Below are 17512 nucleotides of genomic sequence, written 5' to 3' on the forward strand. Positions count from 1 at the left end.
TTATATTGAACAATTTAATTTATAATAAAAATTACTTTGAAATTAGAATTTACTGACTTTATACTCAGGCTCATCGGATGATTTTTTTGTTTTTCGTTTTTGTATGATAGTCTGAAAAGAAAGGAATATAACATTCATGATCTGTTAAATATATTTATAGCAAACAAAACTTACTTGAATCTTTTGCCATTCTCTATCCAATTCGGCACGTTCATTTTTATCAGTTTTATTTTTTCTAGTTTTTCTTCCATCTTGCATTTTGACACCATATTGAAATGCAGCTTTTGGCAGAGCTTCCTTCGTACTCATGTAATCCGAGTATTCTTCTTGAGTATCAAAATCCCACCTTCCGATTGGACCTTTTTTATTACCCAAATCCATTTTGGTGTAATCAACCTCATCATCAGAATCATCAATAGCATCATTCATTTCTTCTAAACCAGGATAACATTCTGCATAGCCTTGAGGCTCATTCGAAAATTTAGAAACCATAGATTTCGAAATTCTTTGCGGTATAAAGATATTCTTTGGTGGAGAAGCTTCTGTTCCATGAATTTCTTCCTGGAAGTAATTTTTGCCTTCTCGACCAAATGATGGGTCTCCATTATGCTCTTCGTGCAATGGTGATCTTGAACCTGGCAGTGTTCTATTTCCATCCTTAACTGGAGGATTATAATCACCAATGTCATCGTAAATGTTATCGTTTGTAAAATTCTTCGAATTGTCGTTTGTTTCATTGAACAAAGGTTTGTCTTTATCACGCTTTCGGTTTTTCTTATTACGACCACCAGATCGTAGATAAGACAAAATCTGTGAAAGTTTGTTTATGACAATGTCATTTGTTGTAAGTGTTTGTGTATCGTCGAGGTTTACAGGAACATCATATTTAGACCTAACCAAAGTTGTAGGAATATCGCTTTCTGCATTATCATCGTCCAAATCAATGATGTATGCCATTCGACCTGGCATAAAGTGTTCATGCCGAACTACTTCTTTGGATTTAGCAGCTAGGATGGTATTGTAAATATTCTTACCAAGGACTGTATTGAAAGTTGGTTCATTTGAAAACTCTTTTTCTTCCAAACTGATGGTTAGTTCTTTTTCTTCGAAAACCTTTTCCATTTCTTTTTCTTGTTCATCTTCTTTGTGTTGTAATTCGGAACGTACTTTTTGTAAAAGCGCATAATCAAGACCCTTGACCAAATGCGTATGTTCCATGTCACCACCCAAGAACTTGGACTCTTGAATGATTCGACGTCTTCTTTCAGCTGCATCGATTCCCGATTTAACATCAGGTGCCACAGCTCTGTATGCATTATTTCCGTGTCCTGGAGTCTCTGCATTTTGATAATCTGGATTGGCACCATCACGACGCTCTCGGGCTCGATCACGATATTTTTCAGAGAGTTCAGCTAGCTTGTTGTCTTCTTGTTTTTTTAAGGCTGCATAAAAATGCTTTTTCTTCCGTCTAGCTTCAATACGATCAGAACTCAATGGAGCAGTTGCTTTTTTAATTGGTTTCAATCCAGCATCTCTAACTGAACCAACAGGGAGATTTGCTGGAGCACCTGGACGCGGTGTAGCCAGAAGTTTACGAAAGTCATCGTTGGTAAGTTTTTGAGACGGAGTCTCCGGGGGTTGTTGTGCCATATTATCTTCAAAATAGATAAAATATTAATTTCTTAGTTAACATATTTCATAGAGTTTACAGCGGCTTAACAATAAGGTAACATAAACCTCTATTACGATTGTTAACTATCAATTGATAGTTGATAAAAAATAAATTTCGATCTCTTATTACCTAATTTGCAAAAAAATTGAAAACAAAGAATGATGCCAACCGCTATTATTTGAAATGTAATTGAAAAATTCCACCAAAAAAATTACCAGTTTTCCCCCAGTAAATTGATAGTTGACGATCGTAATAGGGGTGATTGCAAAAATATAAAACAAAATCAGCATTAAAACAATTAAAAATGTATTGGTATCGTTCTTCAGTGCGTGCAATGGTTTAAAAAGTACTATTGTGCGATAAATGGAATCATTTTTTTTCGAAAGCCCTTAATTATATAATATAATAATTTTAACTATATGCCTGTAAGACCTAAGGTCTTTTAAATGCATACTGCACGGCACTAGTTAGAAGGAATAGAAAGATAGGAAAGAATTTTTTGTTGGTACAGTGAATGAGAATAAGATGTTTATTATCTCATATAATCCCACGGGTGGCTTCCAAGCTGGGGGATAAAGAAAAAATGCTGCCTGAGGTAGGGCTCGAACCCACACCTACAGGTTAGCAATCAAGCACTACATCCACTGCACTGCATATTGACTAAAATATCTATCAGTTTCTTTTCTTTTGTTCAACTGCCTCAACTTATATTCCAAGTTTAACAAGTGTAGTCTTAAGGGACTATTATAACTTGCAAATCGCTAGAAAATATTGGCGAATCAAAGTTATTGAGCCTGGAATAAGTGATTCAGTGTTTTAAAAATGATATTGACACAATATTTTCTTTATTTTGACTACATTATGGGATAAACTTCTTAGTTTTATAATCGGAATACCAGGACATGAGTGTGTCCCAGATCGTTCGCTTTGAGTCGAACGTTCGACTTTATGGCAGATCTTTTTAAAAAATAACTAGAAATGTGAATAATGTATGATTTCGGATAAAAAGCAAAGTTGTTAGTATTTTTAAAATACGTACAATTGCTAATAAATAATGATAAGATCTGAACCAGCATGATTAGAAGTTTTTGTGAAAATCAAAAGGATATTTTTAGACTGGAATGATACTTAGCACAAGCTTAGAGCACAAAATAAGATCAAATTCTGAGGTGGGGATACTTAGGAGAAATGAATCGAAGATTAAAAGTTCGCGACCCTAGAACAACAAGGTTCTAAGTACATACACCCAAGTGTGTTTTGAGAAAAACGCTTCTGAATATTGAAACAGCTTTATACGGTAACTGTGTATGAAAAGTTTGATTTTTTGTTTATAATTCGATGAGTTTATATAGAATATAGGACTTCGTTGCTCAACGATGCGACAGGTAAATTTAGAACAATTAGGTTCTATGTACAATTTTTATTCTTGTGACCTTAGTTATTCGGTATTGAAGAATTGGGATGCGTTGAAATAAAAAGATTTAAATAATTTTTTTCTTTTTGTTCAACCCTCTGTAGGCACACCTACACAGAGATAGAGCACAGAGATAGAGCAAAATAGATAGCGGGAATCGAAAGAGCACTACGATTTTACCTAGATTTGATATATCTCATTTTTTTTTTTCAAAATTGTCGGTTAGAACCTTGTTGTTCTAAGGTCGCGAGTTAGCTTTTACAGAACCCTTATCATTCTAATCTCAGCCACCCTATGGAAACAGCCTCTGCTTTCACTTAGAGCCCCCGGTCGACAGTTAAGTCGGTCTCATAGTCAGCATGAAAATGCGCACACCACAGAAATCAAGTACCACTAGGTCGATAAAAAAGTTTGTTTATTCTGCACAATTGCCTTCCAATATTTCCTATCGAACCGACTGTGCGCACACTTGCAGCCCAAACCGACTTAAGCATCGATCGATAGACAGTCTGAAGTGTACGGGGTTCTTGATACTAGTCTAGTCTGAATTGCATTGTTGTTTAGGTTGTTATAGACTTCAAAACCTACCGGGGATTAAAGGAAAAGGCTGTCAGAGGTGAAACCATACTAAAAGCCTTTTAGAAAAGAAAGGGCTTAGACATAATAAAACATGGGTGCAAAATGCCTGAGCAATAAACACTCCAACCTATTTAGTATAATAAAAAAAACTTGGTTTTTAAGCAATCAAGAATAAGAAAAAATGCTTTTGTAAAACAAAAACTTTCATTGTGGTCTTTAAGAGAAAACATTTCGGGGAATTATTCACAAACAATACAACAGATTTTCATAATATTCTAATAGTAAAAAATACTTTTATTTATTATTTGAAATTCTAAACACTAGTACTTATGAAAAATTTTGCAATACAAAAATTTATATTTAGTACTTATTTTGACAATTGATTGGAAATATGCAAATAATAGTTATAGGGACGTTGAAAATTCCAATAGCTAGTCCAGTATCCAAATTATTAATATCTGTGGTAGATCGCACAAAATTCCAGTTGAATAAAAAGGACTAAAGTGCTTGAGTGCATAGTTAATGAGTTTAAAATTTCCTGCTTCTTTTGGATATCTCTTTCTCATCACGTGCAAGTGAGAAAGCAACCCAGTAGTAACGTTGACAATTTATTAAAAAAAAATGACAGTTTAGTGCTCAATTGAATTTCTTAAGGCAGAACTATAATTAGCGGATGGAGTCGGATGCTAATGTCAATTGTTGTTGTTTTCCAACCGCTCGCAACCGCACTCGACGGATGAAAACTTATGGAAAACAACAACAATTGACAGTAGCTTCCGACTCTATCCGCCAATTATAGTTCTGGCTTTAAACTAGTTCAGGGCACTCAGTTCAGAGCGAGCCCTATTCGCTCAGACTTCAGACCCCGCTCTGTGCCTTGCTCGGGGCTAAAAAAGAAAAACGCATAATAGGTGCGTCCCACCAAGAGAGATCTCTGAGGGCTCAGAGATTTTTTAATTGACACAAAAAATCTCAGCCGAGCGCTCACTTTTTTTTCGGAGATTTCTGAAACGAAGATTTTTTGGATTCATTTCTCACTTTTCTTTCTTTAATTTTTTGTTCTTACTTTTTTGACGTTTGATTTTTGGTGGTGTGCAGTTAGAGAAGTGCCAAAAAAATGAAAAAATTAATGAAAATTTGAAAGAATATGTAAAAATTTTGAGCTTACTTCAATAATTTATTTCGAAATAATTTGTTTCACAATTGAATATTTAAAGAAAAATAACATGTGTTTGCTGTTGACTTTGAAAACTTTTCGCTTCAGCTGCGTACTAGACTTCAAAGAGAGGTTTTTTCAGGCTTATACTATGTTTCCACCTAGCCTTAATCCGAGATTTAGCTAAGTAGATTTACATAGAATAAATCTCGAGATTTATTTTAAATCTACTTCAATAAATCTCAAATTTGGGTTCAGCTTCCCTAAATCTAAAGTTTTCACCTAATTTCAGTACGAGATTAAGAATAAAACTCGAGATTTATTCTAAATCTACTTAGCTAAATCTCGAATTTAGGATAGGTGGAAACGTAGTATTAAGCCTTAACTACATTTGCTCAAAAAGTGAAAAAGTACAAAAGTGAAAATTTTCAAACGCATTTTTGAATAGTTTTTCGGGCTGGAAAATTAAAACAAATTATACAGAAAGCTTATTTTATGGTCTAAAAAACCATTTGTATACTCTTTTTCATAAAACAATGCGCTAGCCAGAAAAAAATATTTTCACTTTTGTACTTTTTCAAAAAGTGGTGTATGTAGTTAAGCCTTAACGCTATTTGTTTTTGGAAAAAAACTAAAAAAAATGTTTTTTTAAACCAAAAAATAAGCTTTCTGCATCATTATTTTTAATTTTGTGTTCTGAAAAACTGTCACAAAATGAGTTTGAAAATTTTCACTTTTTGACTTTTTGCAAAAAGTGGCCGTTGTAGTTATACCTAAAAAGTACAGAAATTATCTTCAATATTTTTCAAATAAAAAATATACATATTAGTTTTGTTCCCAAACAAAGTTACAAAATTCATAAGAAAATGGATTAAAAACTTAGTCAACCTTATGGGGACTTTTCACGAGTCGATTTTTGCCGTGCGACGAAGCTTTTCGACTCGTGTGAACGTAAGTCGCAGGCACATCCCAATAGAAAAATTCTAATCGACCGACATATCGTGCGGCTAAAATCGACTCGTGAAAAGTGGGCATTATTGGGAGTTTCACGCGAACAAGATTTTACCCGCAAAAATTTAATTTCACTTTTCCCTTATTGTGAGTTCAGGGCGAAAAGTTATTCCCGCTCGGACATCTTCCCGCATTTTTAACTTCTTTTCCAGGTAATTTGCGAGGTATTCGACGGCCCTTCTCTCCTTTAAATTTTGGTGTCGAACAAGAAACTAATTAAGCGGAAAATGTTAAATCCCTACGGGTAAAACTCATGATATGATTCCGGGCGAACAAAAATATTCCAGGCGGAAAACATTTCACGTGAAACTCACGATAGAGCTGAGTATCTGTCAGTTTCACCAGAGTAATGGTCTTCTCTTTTGGCTTTGACAAATCCATGATTTCTTACCTTTTATGAATTGTCTCGACTTTTGAAATATTCCACATAAATAAATAAAAAAAAAAAAAAACAACCAATTATTGATTCCATAAATCTTATGACAACGTACATGCGCTGATTGGACAATAATTTCAATTCATATTGGTCTTATATTATTATCTGGGATTTGTTGTTTCATTTTTTTATTTATCTCAGAATAACCAAAATAATCATCATGGAATGCACGTACTTTATTACGTCATTTCATTAATTACTCACTACGTCTTGTCTCGTTGTCGTGACAGTACCAGACATTTCTTTAATTCGTGGCTTTGCAAATAAGTTGCACACAAATTTTCAACTCGAAAAAAATTAATTCAATCTAGTCAGTATATCAGTAGTTATTAGTTATTAAATAAAAAAATCTAAACAAACATGTCTGGTGGAAGTTCAACTGCACAAATTAGTGCACAAAATTTACAATTGCCACCTTTAAGATCTCTCGATGATTTTGTATTGGGATCTGCTCGATTCCAACTACCAAATCTCCAAGATATGGATAAGTGGGGCAATCGTGTGTACAAAAATCTCCTCTATTACCAAACCAATTACTTTCTATTATTCATTGCTATTTACACTTTGATGGCTGTATTAAATCCAGTAAAAATTATTTGTGGCCTCGTTGTTCAAGCAATGTTAATTGCCATTGCTATACATTTCTTTGGTGAAATTCCAAACAAAAAGAAGCGTCAAGCTCCAGACAGTCCAGAAAGGTGGTACTATTTGGTGGGAACACTTGTATGTGGATATATTCTGCTTTATTGTTTGAATGCTGTTCTCTGGTCGTTATTTACTTTATTGCTGCCATTTTCAAGTAAGTAAAAATTGAAAATGTACAAAGTTCAATTTTTGTTTAATTATTTAAATTTGATTTCTAGTTTCGTTTGTGCATGCATCTTTGCGATTGAGGAATCTACGCAATAAGGTCGCTAATACTATGGAGAGCTTTGGGCCTGCAACTCCAATGGGAGTGTTTCTTAATACAATGAACATTACAGGAGAGACAATTTTAAGTTAAATAATAAACTCGATAAACATTTTTAAATTTAATAATAAAAAAAAACTCGATTTAAAGTAAAGTTAAATACCTACAATATATATTTTATTAAGGTCCAATTTATTCACACTCCATTAAATTTAAAGTCGCCATTAAAAAAGGGAAATTTTAAAATTTGTATGCGATTTGACAGTTTTATAATTTTTAATGGAGCCTTTAAAAATAATGGAGAGTGAATAAATTGGGCCTAAATGCTTGTTCTGAAATTATAGCAATGTAGTTTTTTTTTTTTCTAAAGAAAAATGGAAATCAGTTCCTTATCAATTCTACCAACTTTATACCCAGTGTTGCCGAATCTCATGATTTTTGACTCCCATCTCATGATCTCATGAATTCATTGGTAATCTCATGATTTTTTTTTTTTTTTAATTTCCCTTAGAAAAGAATAAGAAAAACAATAAATTTGTTGAAAACTTAATTTGTAAACAAACATAGATATTTCCCCATTATAATCAGTACATGTAACTTTCTTACTATAGTTTTAAAAGATTCAGAAAATGGCCTATCCTATAAAAGCTTGGGATATCCAATCCATTCTTAACTAAAATCATTTTTGAAATATTTTCACTGCCACATTCGTCAGCCAACAGTGAAAGAACATTTTCAAAACTAACTTTACTGAAAAAAAAAAAAAATCAGAAACAGACTTAACGAGGTTATTAGACTAATTCATTCCAATGACCTCACGAAAAATCAAAGTTCTTTTGACTTCAAAGTCACATTCGACAAATATTTCAGTGAAATTTATAACTGCGTTCTTTTGGAAACATTTATCTAATGCTTATACTTAAAACTGCTTTGAACTACTTTTTCAATTGAGGAATTTCAGTTGGAAGCAAATTCAAATACTAAGCAGTAGATAAATTCCCCCAAAGGAACGCAGCCATTAAATATGTAATTTATTTATTATTATTTTTTTTCTTAAATATTACCAAATTTTTTTTTTTAATGCTTAATATAATAAAATGAAACCTCATGTTTTTTTTTATTTAAAATTTTAACATTTTTGTGAATTATAAATTTATTTTGAGTTTTCTAAGGGCTCCATAGAGAATAAGCAATCTCATGATTTTTTTGGGATCTCATGATAAAAATCATGATAAGTCTTTTTTTGAATCAGCAACACTGGTAAGACCCAAAAAGGTTGTACTTGAGTTATACAAAACCACGATTTATTGTTTCTCAAGTTATTTTATTTAATTTATTATATTATTGACTTGTACTTCCCTTATCGCTATATTCCCCCATTGGCTTTGGCAAATCTCCTTTGCGGTGTGAGTCACGGTGACTTTCTTTTCTCAACATCTTATCGCGATAGCGTTTTATTTCCTTCTGCCGAATCATTTTATCTAAATCACGATTTCGGTGTTTTTTCGGTCCTAGAACATGTTGACTTCTAAAGTCACTCTTTAGACGATCGATTTTGGATGACGGTGCATCCAAAGGCATGACATTTGTTTCGTCGGGATCTGCTGACCTTGAGCCTCCTTCGCTATCGATTTTATCATCGGCACCATCATCACTTTCAAGTGGAACCATTTCTTCTAATTGCCGCCTAAAGACAGCTGCACTTTTGGTTATAGTGGCTTTTGGATGAGTTGGTGGTAACCAAGATACCATATTATTTCCTGTATTCCAATAGTAAAAAACTCCACAACCAGAATCATAGAGTTCTTTCCAACCTTTTGGAAGTGGGTATTTTCTATTGAGTCGAGCCCTTCGCTTTAAATAACCTTTTTCGGGTTCTAGAATACCATTACCCCAACGTGTTACACAGAAGAGACTACATTTGTGATAAATATTATATTTATTTGGACATCCTTTGTACCCGGATTGATTTCCATCGCCAATGCGAAGTTTCATTCGTTCAATCCAGAAATTCTCTTCAATTCTTCTTTCAGGTTCGTATGTATCGAATTGTGAAGGATATTCAATGTCAATTTCATCGTAGTCTTCGGCAATGATTTCTTCATTTTCCAGAACTTCTTCGGCTTTGCTTTCAATTTGACCTGAAATTTGTTTATTTTGTTACTTGAAATTAAGCTAAGCGGGGTCGGTTTAAATTATATACCAGAATCATCGGAAACAGAGCCTCCTTTAACAAGACCTCGAGAAGCTAAGCGCTTTAATAAAGCTGGTGGTAAGGACATATTATTTAAAATGAGATAATTTGTTATATGTTTTAATTCGAAAAAAAAAAAAAATCAAAAAGGAGATTTCATTCAAGAAATTGCTGTTTGTTTTTATTTCTGTTTTTTGAAATGACAATTTTCCAAATAAATTTTTTGTTTGAAATGTCAAATTGGACCACGAAGTATAGAGATTGAGAATGTCGACTTCCAGTCACAAAATTCCATTTTCCCTTCCATTTCCATTTGTTCCCTTCGTGGTCAAAAAAATTGGGTTATTCCAAGGAATACAATAAAATATCCTCCTTTTTTTCAGTATTCATTTCCGACGATTTTTCCAATGGTGAATTTTCTTCGTTGATTGAAAAAGTATGAGAAGATGGGGAAAAAAGTTTTCCAGCGGAATGAGATTTCACGGGATTACAAAAACAACAATCCCAACGAAAGGTCAGTAATTCAAATGTGGTTCAGCCTTGGTTCATGAATTTCGGTGGATTAGATGTGGTTCAACTTTGGTTCCAGTGGTAAATCACACCTTTACCACCGATTTTAGTAGGTAAAACTTATTTTTCTATGTGGCGATCCGATCGTAAGTGACAAAAGTGACAGTACCAATTATTGTAATAGGGCCAAATAAGTGAAATAATAATAATCTTTTAATTTATTTTTTGATAGTTTTTCCGTCTGTAAAGCCTTAACTACATTGGCCACTTTCTGTAAAAGTACAAAAGTGAAAATATTTTTTTTGTCTCTAGCGAAATTTGTTGGTACCTATAGGTGGTATACAAATTGTTTTTTTTTAAGCCCTAACTACATCGGCCACTTTTTGCAAAAGCATAAAATAAAAACATTGTTTTTTCGTGCTAGACCTGCTAGTTTTTAAGAAAGAGTACGCAATTTGGTTTTAAATTTCCCGCCCGAAAAACTATACAAAAATGCGTTTGAAAATGTTCACTTAAAATTTTTCTACTTTAGTACAGTGTCAAAAAATCCATTCGAGTGCAAGCGAGGTATAAGAATGATGAATACATTTTTCATTTGTGTTTGCACCTTAAAGTGTTAGCTTCTCAACTTCAAATACAGAGGGCTTCTCCAAGCGGTTCCGAATGAAAAAAACACGTGCATTCGTTCTTCTTTGAATTTGACATTTTTCTTTTGCGGATGGATTCCAAATCGTTCGGATGTATATTTTTTAAAAATTAAATTTTTATAAATTAAAATTATTCACATAAAATAAATAATAATTATTATCCTGCCTTAAAATGTTCGTTTTATACGAAACACCGGCAGGTTATGCTATATTTAAGGTAAATATATCAAAAATAATTTTTTTAAATCATTTTACTTAACATTCTTTTTTAATTCGTCCTTATTTAGATTCTGGATGAGAAGAAAATAAAAGAAGTTGATAACTTATATCTTGAATTTTCAACACCAGAGAAAGCAAATAAATTGTAAGTAACATACAAATATCCAATATTGTATTATACCTTAAAATACCATTTTCTTTCGAACCACGTGGTAGTTGTAGCAATGAATTTTACTGCATGAATCCACCTTTGGCTCTTCTTAATCAAACTTAAAACTTCATTTCCTTTCAATAGAGAAATCATATCAATTTACATATTTTATTTATATATTGTATAATCTTATTTATAAGAACATTATTAGTTTGATGTTTACTTGCTATATACGTATTACATTGCTCCATTTTATTCAAAATTCGATTAGCATGAAACTTAAATTTCTATGTTGACCTAACGCGCTTATGTTATTTATATTTTATAATCATTTATCTTTCAAATGCGTGCTTATGTGGAATTTCAATGCTTTACTTTAACATTAGAACACCAGTTTAAATTTACCACCTACCTTGTAACTACTCGTATTGACTAATTTATCATTTAAAAAGTTCTTAAAACTAGAGGGCCAAGAAGCCCTACTTTCTTTAAAAAGTACTTATTTCACACAATATGAAAGTAAAAAGTGAGCGTTTAGGTACCTAATTGCTAATTGTTTGATGACAGAATATAACTCATTCTCCAAGATAATTCTTTACAATTTAATATGATTGTAATACATGGTTTCAAGTACCTACCATATTCTACCACATTTAAATTTTTGAGGTTATGGTTTTAGTTCTGGATGAGAAGCATTTATCAATACAATATAGATACAAGGTATTCAAAGATTATTATAGTGTAGTAAAAGTTTTATTTTTTCTTATTAGAAGCGATAGGCACTCGTTTCAGCTGTGGTGGCACTTGTTATAGAAAAGTAAATCTCAGTTAAATTTCATTGTTAAATAGAGACACGTTTAATAAAACAGATTTGGCGCCTTTTGCTTCTTTTACTCTCTTAAAAAAAATTGTAGGTATTATTTTCCTGGTTCTTGTTGGCCACTGTAATTGTCAATTCCAAATTTTGACACTAATTTTAATAATTTAAATTATGTATTTATACATTATAAGATGGCCTAGTTCCTAGTAGTTCCATGTATATTTTGGAAACTTTGTACTATTGCACCCTAACAATCGCATGAAGGAAATGTATGTGTTTATCATATATTTCAAGCGGTTCATAAGAAAGAAAAAATATTTTTAACTAAAATTATGTATGTACATAATTTTTGTAGCTACAGTTGTGCCCATAAGTAGTTTATATAATTTGTTGAAGCCGTACTTTGTAGTGCTTATTTTTGTGTTTATTTCATCGAAATTGTTCTATGTTAAAATCTTTAGAATGGTTTTAACATTTTTAGAATTTCGTATAATAAATTAAATAAATACTTCACTCGTTTACATATTAAGTTTTATGTAAATGATTTTGAATTTCTTACATTTTTTTATAATTTGAATAGATTTTTAAAATTGTATAATGATATTGTAGATGAAGCACTAGCACTTACTATAGTTGTTTAAAATTACATTTAAACTCAAGTTAACTTAACTTGATGATGAGTTAACCGTGGATTAACTTATTAAATACTATGATATCTTTTATGCTCCAAGTTGTTAAAATTGTCTTGCATCCAATACATAAAAATTGTTTCTTAAGTTTATTGACTTTAAATTTATTTTATTACCAACTCTGAGTGAACTTGATTGAAACACAAGCAAGTCCTCCAAAAACCATGGCAGTACCCAAAATTCTAAATATGAATCTATATTTATGGTGTTTGGTATCTACAAAAAATGTGGACAAAAAGACTACTTCTGAAATACGCTTTGACTGTTTCGGGATAATGATTGAATTTGACTATTTGATTCCATACTTCAAAAAAAGGTGTTTTGATAAAAATGCCTTGAATGAAAAATATTGATTTTTGAAGTCATCATGTTTGTATTACACAACGACTCATTTTTCAGTATAAAAATCGGTCAACAAACCACTAACTATAAAAGCCTAATAAGTGGTCAGTTATGTGAGAATCACACTCGATTGTGTTTTTCACGTTTTACTTAAATATGCTCTACCCACCTTAGAAGTATTAAGGTGGTGCGATGTTAAGCACCTTACCATTTTAAATAACTGAATGCTTTGATTAGGGACATGCTAACGAACAGAAACATTTCTGTGTTCAAGTGATTAGTAACTGTTTTAACTGTGGGAGTGTTGGCAAATATTTTAACAAATATCAACTGAAAATTAAATTTAAAAAAGTCTAAAGTTTTAAAAAATGATACATATGTATTTTAAAGTTTTAAGTTGAAAAGGAATTGCCATCTGGTTTAATTGATGAATTGAAATTTTCTTTCTGTATTGTGTTTTACATGATGATATTAAAAGGTTTCGCAAAATTTATTAACTTTTATAAAAAGTTTTGATTATAACCTTGGCTGTCTGATTAAACACAATTTGTATATAGTTTACTTACATACATATTCATGAATGTACGTTTTATAATATTAGTTTTTTATTTGTTTTCTTTAAAGGTTAAAACTTAAACATTTTGAAAAATTTAATGACACCACCGAAGCCTTGGCTGCAGCAACAGCTGCTGTAGAAGGAAAAATTGCCAAGCCTTTAAAGAAGACTCTTAAAAAGTTGTTTGGTGAAGATGTTCAACAATCTCTTATGGTTGCTGATGCAAAACTTGGAAGTGCTATTAAAGACAAGTTTGCTGTGCAATGTGTATACAATACTGGTGTTCAGGAGCTCATGCGTTGCATCAGAACCCAATCCGATAGTCTTTTGAGTGGTTTGCCTAAAAAAGAAATGACCGCTATGGCCTTGGGTCTGGCTCATTCACTTTCAAGATACAAGCTAAAATTCTCTCCTGACAAAATTGACACAATGATTGTTCAAGCTCAATGTCTGCTGGATGATTTAGACAAAGAGTTGAACAATTATATTATGAGAGCAAGAGAATGGTAAGTTATTTTACTTAAAATTTAAGAATTAATAGTCTTCTTTTCTGTACAAGATTTTAAAAACTGGATCTTTCAAATGATGATATTGAAAAGGTTTCGCAAAAAACTGAACTCTTTTAAGAGTTTTGATGATAACCTTGGCTGTCTGATGAAAGATTTAAAATTTTATCATTGACACTGTGTTTTCCTAATTTTTGATGAAAAGTTGTAAATTCTTTTTGAAGGTATGGTTGGCATTTCCCTGAACTTGGAAAGATTATCACCGACAATGTGTCTTTTGTGAAAACAATTAAACTTGTTGGAACTAGGGAGAATATGTCCAAAATGGATTTATCTGATATCCTTCCTGAAGATATTGAAGCAAGTGTGAAAGAAGCTGCTGAAATTTCAATGGGTAATGAGAATTTTTAGTAATTTCTGTTTAACAATAACTTATATATATTTTTTAATTTAACTCTTATAGGAACTGAAATCTCTGAAGAGGATATAATGAATATTCAAGCACTTTGCGACGAAATCATTTCCATCGATTCCTACAGAACACATTTGTATGACTATTTGAAAACACGTATGATGGCAATGGCACCCAATCTAACAGTTCTTGTTGGTGAGACTGTTGGAGCAAGGCTTATTGCACATGCTGGTTCCTTAATCAACTTAGCTAAGCATCCCTCATCTACACTTCAAATTTTGGGAGCAGAAAAGGCACTTTTCAGAGCTCTTAAAACTAAAAAAGACACTCCAAAATATGGTTTGATCTTCCATGCTCAGTTAGTTGGACAAGCCAGTTTGAAAAACAAAGGTAAAATGTCAAGATCCTTGGCTGCAAAGGCTTCGCTAGCAACCAGAGTTGATGCGTTTGGCGAAGAGGCCACGTTTGAAACTGGTGTTGCACACAAAGTTAAGTTAGAAGCTCGTTTGAGGCTTTTGGAAGAAGGCAATTTACGTAAATTATCAGGAACTGGTAAAGCAAAGGCTAAATTTGAAAAATACCAAGTTAAAAGGTAAATTAATTAAGAAATATTTTATGATGTTAAATAATTTTATATTTTTTTATATTTTTTCTTATTTAAAGTGAGGTGCTTACTTATCGTACAGAAGATGATAGTACACTGGGTGTTAAGAAAAGGAAACATTCAGAAGCCGAAGCTGATGTTTCGGTTAAAAAAGAAGAACCAATGGATGAAGGAGAAGAAGAGACAACAGTATCCAAACCCAAAAAGAAGAAGAAGAAGAAGCAAAAGAGCGAAAGTGAAAATAACTGAAGAAGAATTGAAATCTAAAAAAAGTTATTTTTTGCTAGAAACTTTTGTTTTAGTTTGTAACTACTTTATTTTTTAAGTAAATACATACAAATAAATATTGAAAAGACTGTTTTTTAAACCATTTTATTCTTAATTTTTAACTGTTTTGTTATAAAGAATTTGACTTCTAAGATTTGTTGTAATCGACTTCACTCTTATTGTTATCAATCAGACCGGAAATTAAGATTATATAGAATGCAATAAAGTGACTTCAGCAAGTCAATTTAGCTATTGACTCAATTCAAGTTCGTAATTGACAAATCGTCGCTCGAGAATTGTTTGGCGTAAACGCCAGTTTTGGAATTTTTGGAAATCGCAATAAGAACCAAGAACTCTCAGATTCGTACGAAATCGGAAACATTTTTGTTCAGACGCTCAATAACTTTAATTCTCCAATTTTTTCTAGCGATTCGCAAGTCATAATAAGGCCATAAAAAAATTCATACATTTACATATTTAATTTAATCTGAAGATAAATCTTCTAGACTAGACATACTGCAGCTTCGGAAACTGAGTCCATTTGGCTGATACAGCACAAGACATTAATACAACAAAGAAAGAAAGAACAACAGAAACACATACAACACATAACTACGTGGCACAGATGGGAGACATCGTTGACAATTGTCTCATGTTATCGCTTCAGTTAAGCTGGCGATTTTTGAAAAAATTCTGAGCCGACCGTTGGGCTCGAACCCACGATGTCTGGCTCTGTGCCATGCTCACCTGCAAAAAAAAAAAAAACAAATTGCATTTATTTAAACGATTTATTTTTTACTATTTTTAACAAATTAATTTTTGGTATATTTGTCATGTTTCTCTTTGATTATCCAAATCGAATCAATTATTTCACCATTTTTATCATCAGACACTTGTTCAAAATATAAATGGGTGCCGTTGTATGCCTTCATTCTTGTATAACCATAATCCTAAAGTAAAATGGAAGAAAACAATTAAAAATCGAACAAATAACACATTTATGTAAACACATACATTACTGTGAAAAGCATTCCATTCTGGTAGATCATGAGAGAATGGTTCACGCTTCTCTCTACAACCAGCCGAACCAGTTATGATTTGTACTGGTGCTTTTGGATTTGTATACGGTGCCTCTTTTGTGCCATTGTATACTTTGAAATCATAAATTGGCCAAAGACGAGTATAAAAATGTTCATGAGCCATGATTTCAACGTCTACGCCATAGTTGTAAAAAAGATCCTCCAACCCAAACCATTGCAACCAAGGAAGTCCTTTTCGAATATAGGTTTCTAGATTTTCATTACAATCATATTCTTTGTTGTCACTACAATACATGGGACGGTGTCCGTATGTTATGATCCATGGCCTTACAGCTCGATTCTCTGGTTTAGTTGCTTCTTTCAAATCATTTTCCAACCATTCGAACTGCTTTACTAAACTTTTAATGCCATAATTCAAGAAGTAATATACTTCGGTTGAGTAGGAAATAAAGTGAACTGGGCCAAGATTGAAACTGTACCACATGCTATCTGAGTCACCTGGCATATTGAAGCGTGTTTTGTAGTTGGAAAAATTGCTGAAAATTTAAAATAATTTAACAAAATAGTTAAGAAAACATTCTTGATTGACAAACTATTTTTCTTCATGATTCCCTGGGCAGACCATATAAGGCAGGTATGCAGCAACGGATTCTATTTGACGCATAAATTCATCACCAACGTTGGCATTTTGAGAGTCCATGTCGTAGGCAAAGTCTCCAACATGAATCACTGCATCATACATTCCTTCTTGGGTGTCGGCTTGTAAACGACTCAATGATTGAGCATTTTCGTTACCCAAGTCACCGAAAATAGCCAATCTAGGTGACCAATCGGCTTTTTTTGAAGGTGGAGTAAACCAGAAAATAGCACTCCAACCTAACGTTGATCCACAGGTGTAGGCATATTTGGTTAGTGACTCTAATCCTGATAGTTTAACCTAGAATTAAAACTTTGTTTTAACTGTTGTTTTTAAAAATACCGGTATGGTGAAAATTGTATTTGTTGGTTTTTTTTTTTTAATTTAAACTATTATATTATATATTTCATTACCTTATGAATGTATTGAGATCTTTGTTTGTGTCCTCCATCTATGAAAAGTTTCGATTCTCCAACATGTTCAGTAAATTCATCTGATTCTGAGTCCCATTTTTTCAATTTAACTAAAGAGCTTTGAGTATCATCACGTGTTGACCATGTCACAACAATTTCTCCGACATTGTCTGAAATAGAAATTGCAATTGGATTTCGTTTAAGTCCATTAACCTTATACATTAAACGTTGTCTCATGTTACTTTTGTAGAGGCTAAATGAACATCCTAAGTTACTCGACCTTTAGTTTGAAAAGCAGCATTGTCAGAAATTCATTTTCTTTAAAAA

At 32.3% G+C, this 17512-nt stretch overlaps 5 protein-coding genes across 5 annotated transcripts; 2 read left to right on the forward strand and 3 right to left on the reverse strand.

Annotated features, from left to right (window-relative positions):
* Positions 1-2: 2 nt before the first annotated feature.
* Positions 3-1681, reverse strand: LOC129911562 (protein Red). Its single transcript, XM_055989393.1, has 2 exons — positions 175-1681; positions 3-111 (listed from the first exon to the last, which is right to left on the reverse strand). Exons 1-2 carry the CDS (start codon positions 1648-1650, stop codon positions 43-45), a joined length of 1545 nt encoding a protein of 514 aa, XP_055845368.1. The 5' UTR covers positions 1651-1681; the 3' UTR covers positions 3-42.
* A 4661-nt stretch (positions 1682-6342) lies between these two features.
* On the forward strand, positions 6343-7358 carry LOC129909881 (PRA1 family protein 3). The gene is made up of 2 exons (XM_055987009.1): positions 6343-7067; positions 7132-7358. The coding sequence occupies exons 1-2, from the start codon at positions 6629-6631 to the stop codon at positions 7269-7271; spliced, it is 579 nt and encodes a 192-aa protein (XP_055842984.1). The 5' UTR covers positions 6343-6628; the 3' UTR covers positions 7272-7358.
* Positions 7359-8481: 1123 nt separating this feature from the next.
* Positions 8482-9552, reverse strand: LOC129910610 (uncharacterized). Its single transcript, XM_055988044.1, has 2 exons — positions 9382-9552; positions 8482-9319 (listed from the first exon to the last, which is right to left on the reverse strand). Exons 1-2 carry the CDS (start codon positions 9458-9460, stop codon positions 8520-8522), a joined length of 879 nt encoding a protein of 292 aa, XP_055844019.1. The 5' UTR covers positions 9461-9552; the 3' UTR covers positions 8482-8519.
* A 1053-nt stretch (positions 9553-10605) lies between these two features.
* LOC129910608 (nucleolar protein 58) lies at positions 10606-15195 on the forward strand. Its single transcript, XM_055988043.1, has 6 exons — positions 10606-10746; positions 10817-10893; positions 13375-13812; positions 14037-14206; positions 14276-14816; positions 14888-15195. Exons 1-6 carry the CDS (start codon positions 10702-10704, stop codon positions 15075-15077), a joined length of 1461 nt encoding a protein of 486 aa, XP_055844018.1. The 5' UTR covers positions 10606-10701; the 3' UTR covers positions 15078-15195.
* Positions 15196-15907: 712 nt separating this feature from the next.
* LOC129909542 (acid phosphatase type 7-like) lies at positions 15908-17422 on the reverse strand. Its single transcript, XM_055986616.1, has 4 exons — positions 17186-17422; positions 16729-17072; positions 16110-16671; positions 15908-16045 (listed from the first exon to the last, which is right to left on the reverse strand). The coding sequence occupies exons 1-4, from the start codon at positions 17420-17422 to the stop codon at positions 15908-15910; spliced, it is 1281 nt and encodes a 426-aa protein (XP_055842591.1).
* Between the last annotated feature and the right edge of the window lie 90 nt (positions 17423-17512).

Source organism: Episyrphus balteatus, chromosome 2, assembly GCF_945859705.1.
Source record: "Episyrphus balteatus chromosome 2, idEpiBalt1.1, whole genome shotgun sequence".
In the NCBI taxonomy this organism is placed as follows: Eukaryota; Metazoa; Arthropoda; class Insecta; order Diptera; family Syrphidae; genus Episyrphus; species Episyrphus balteatus.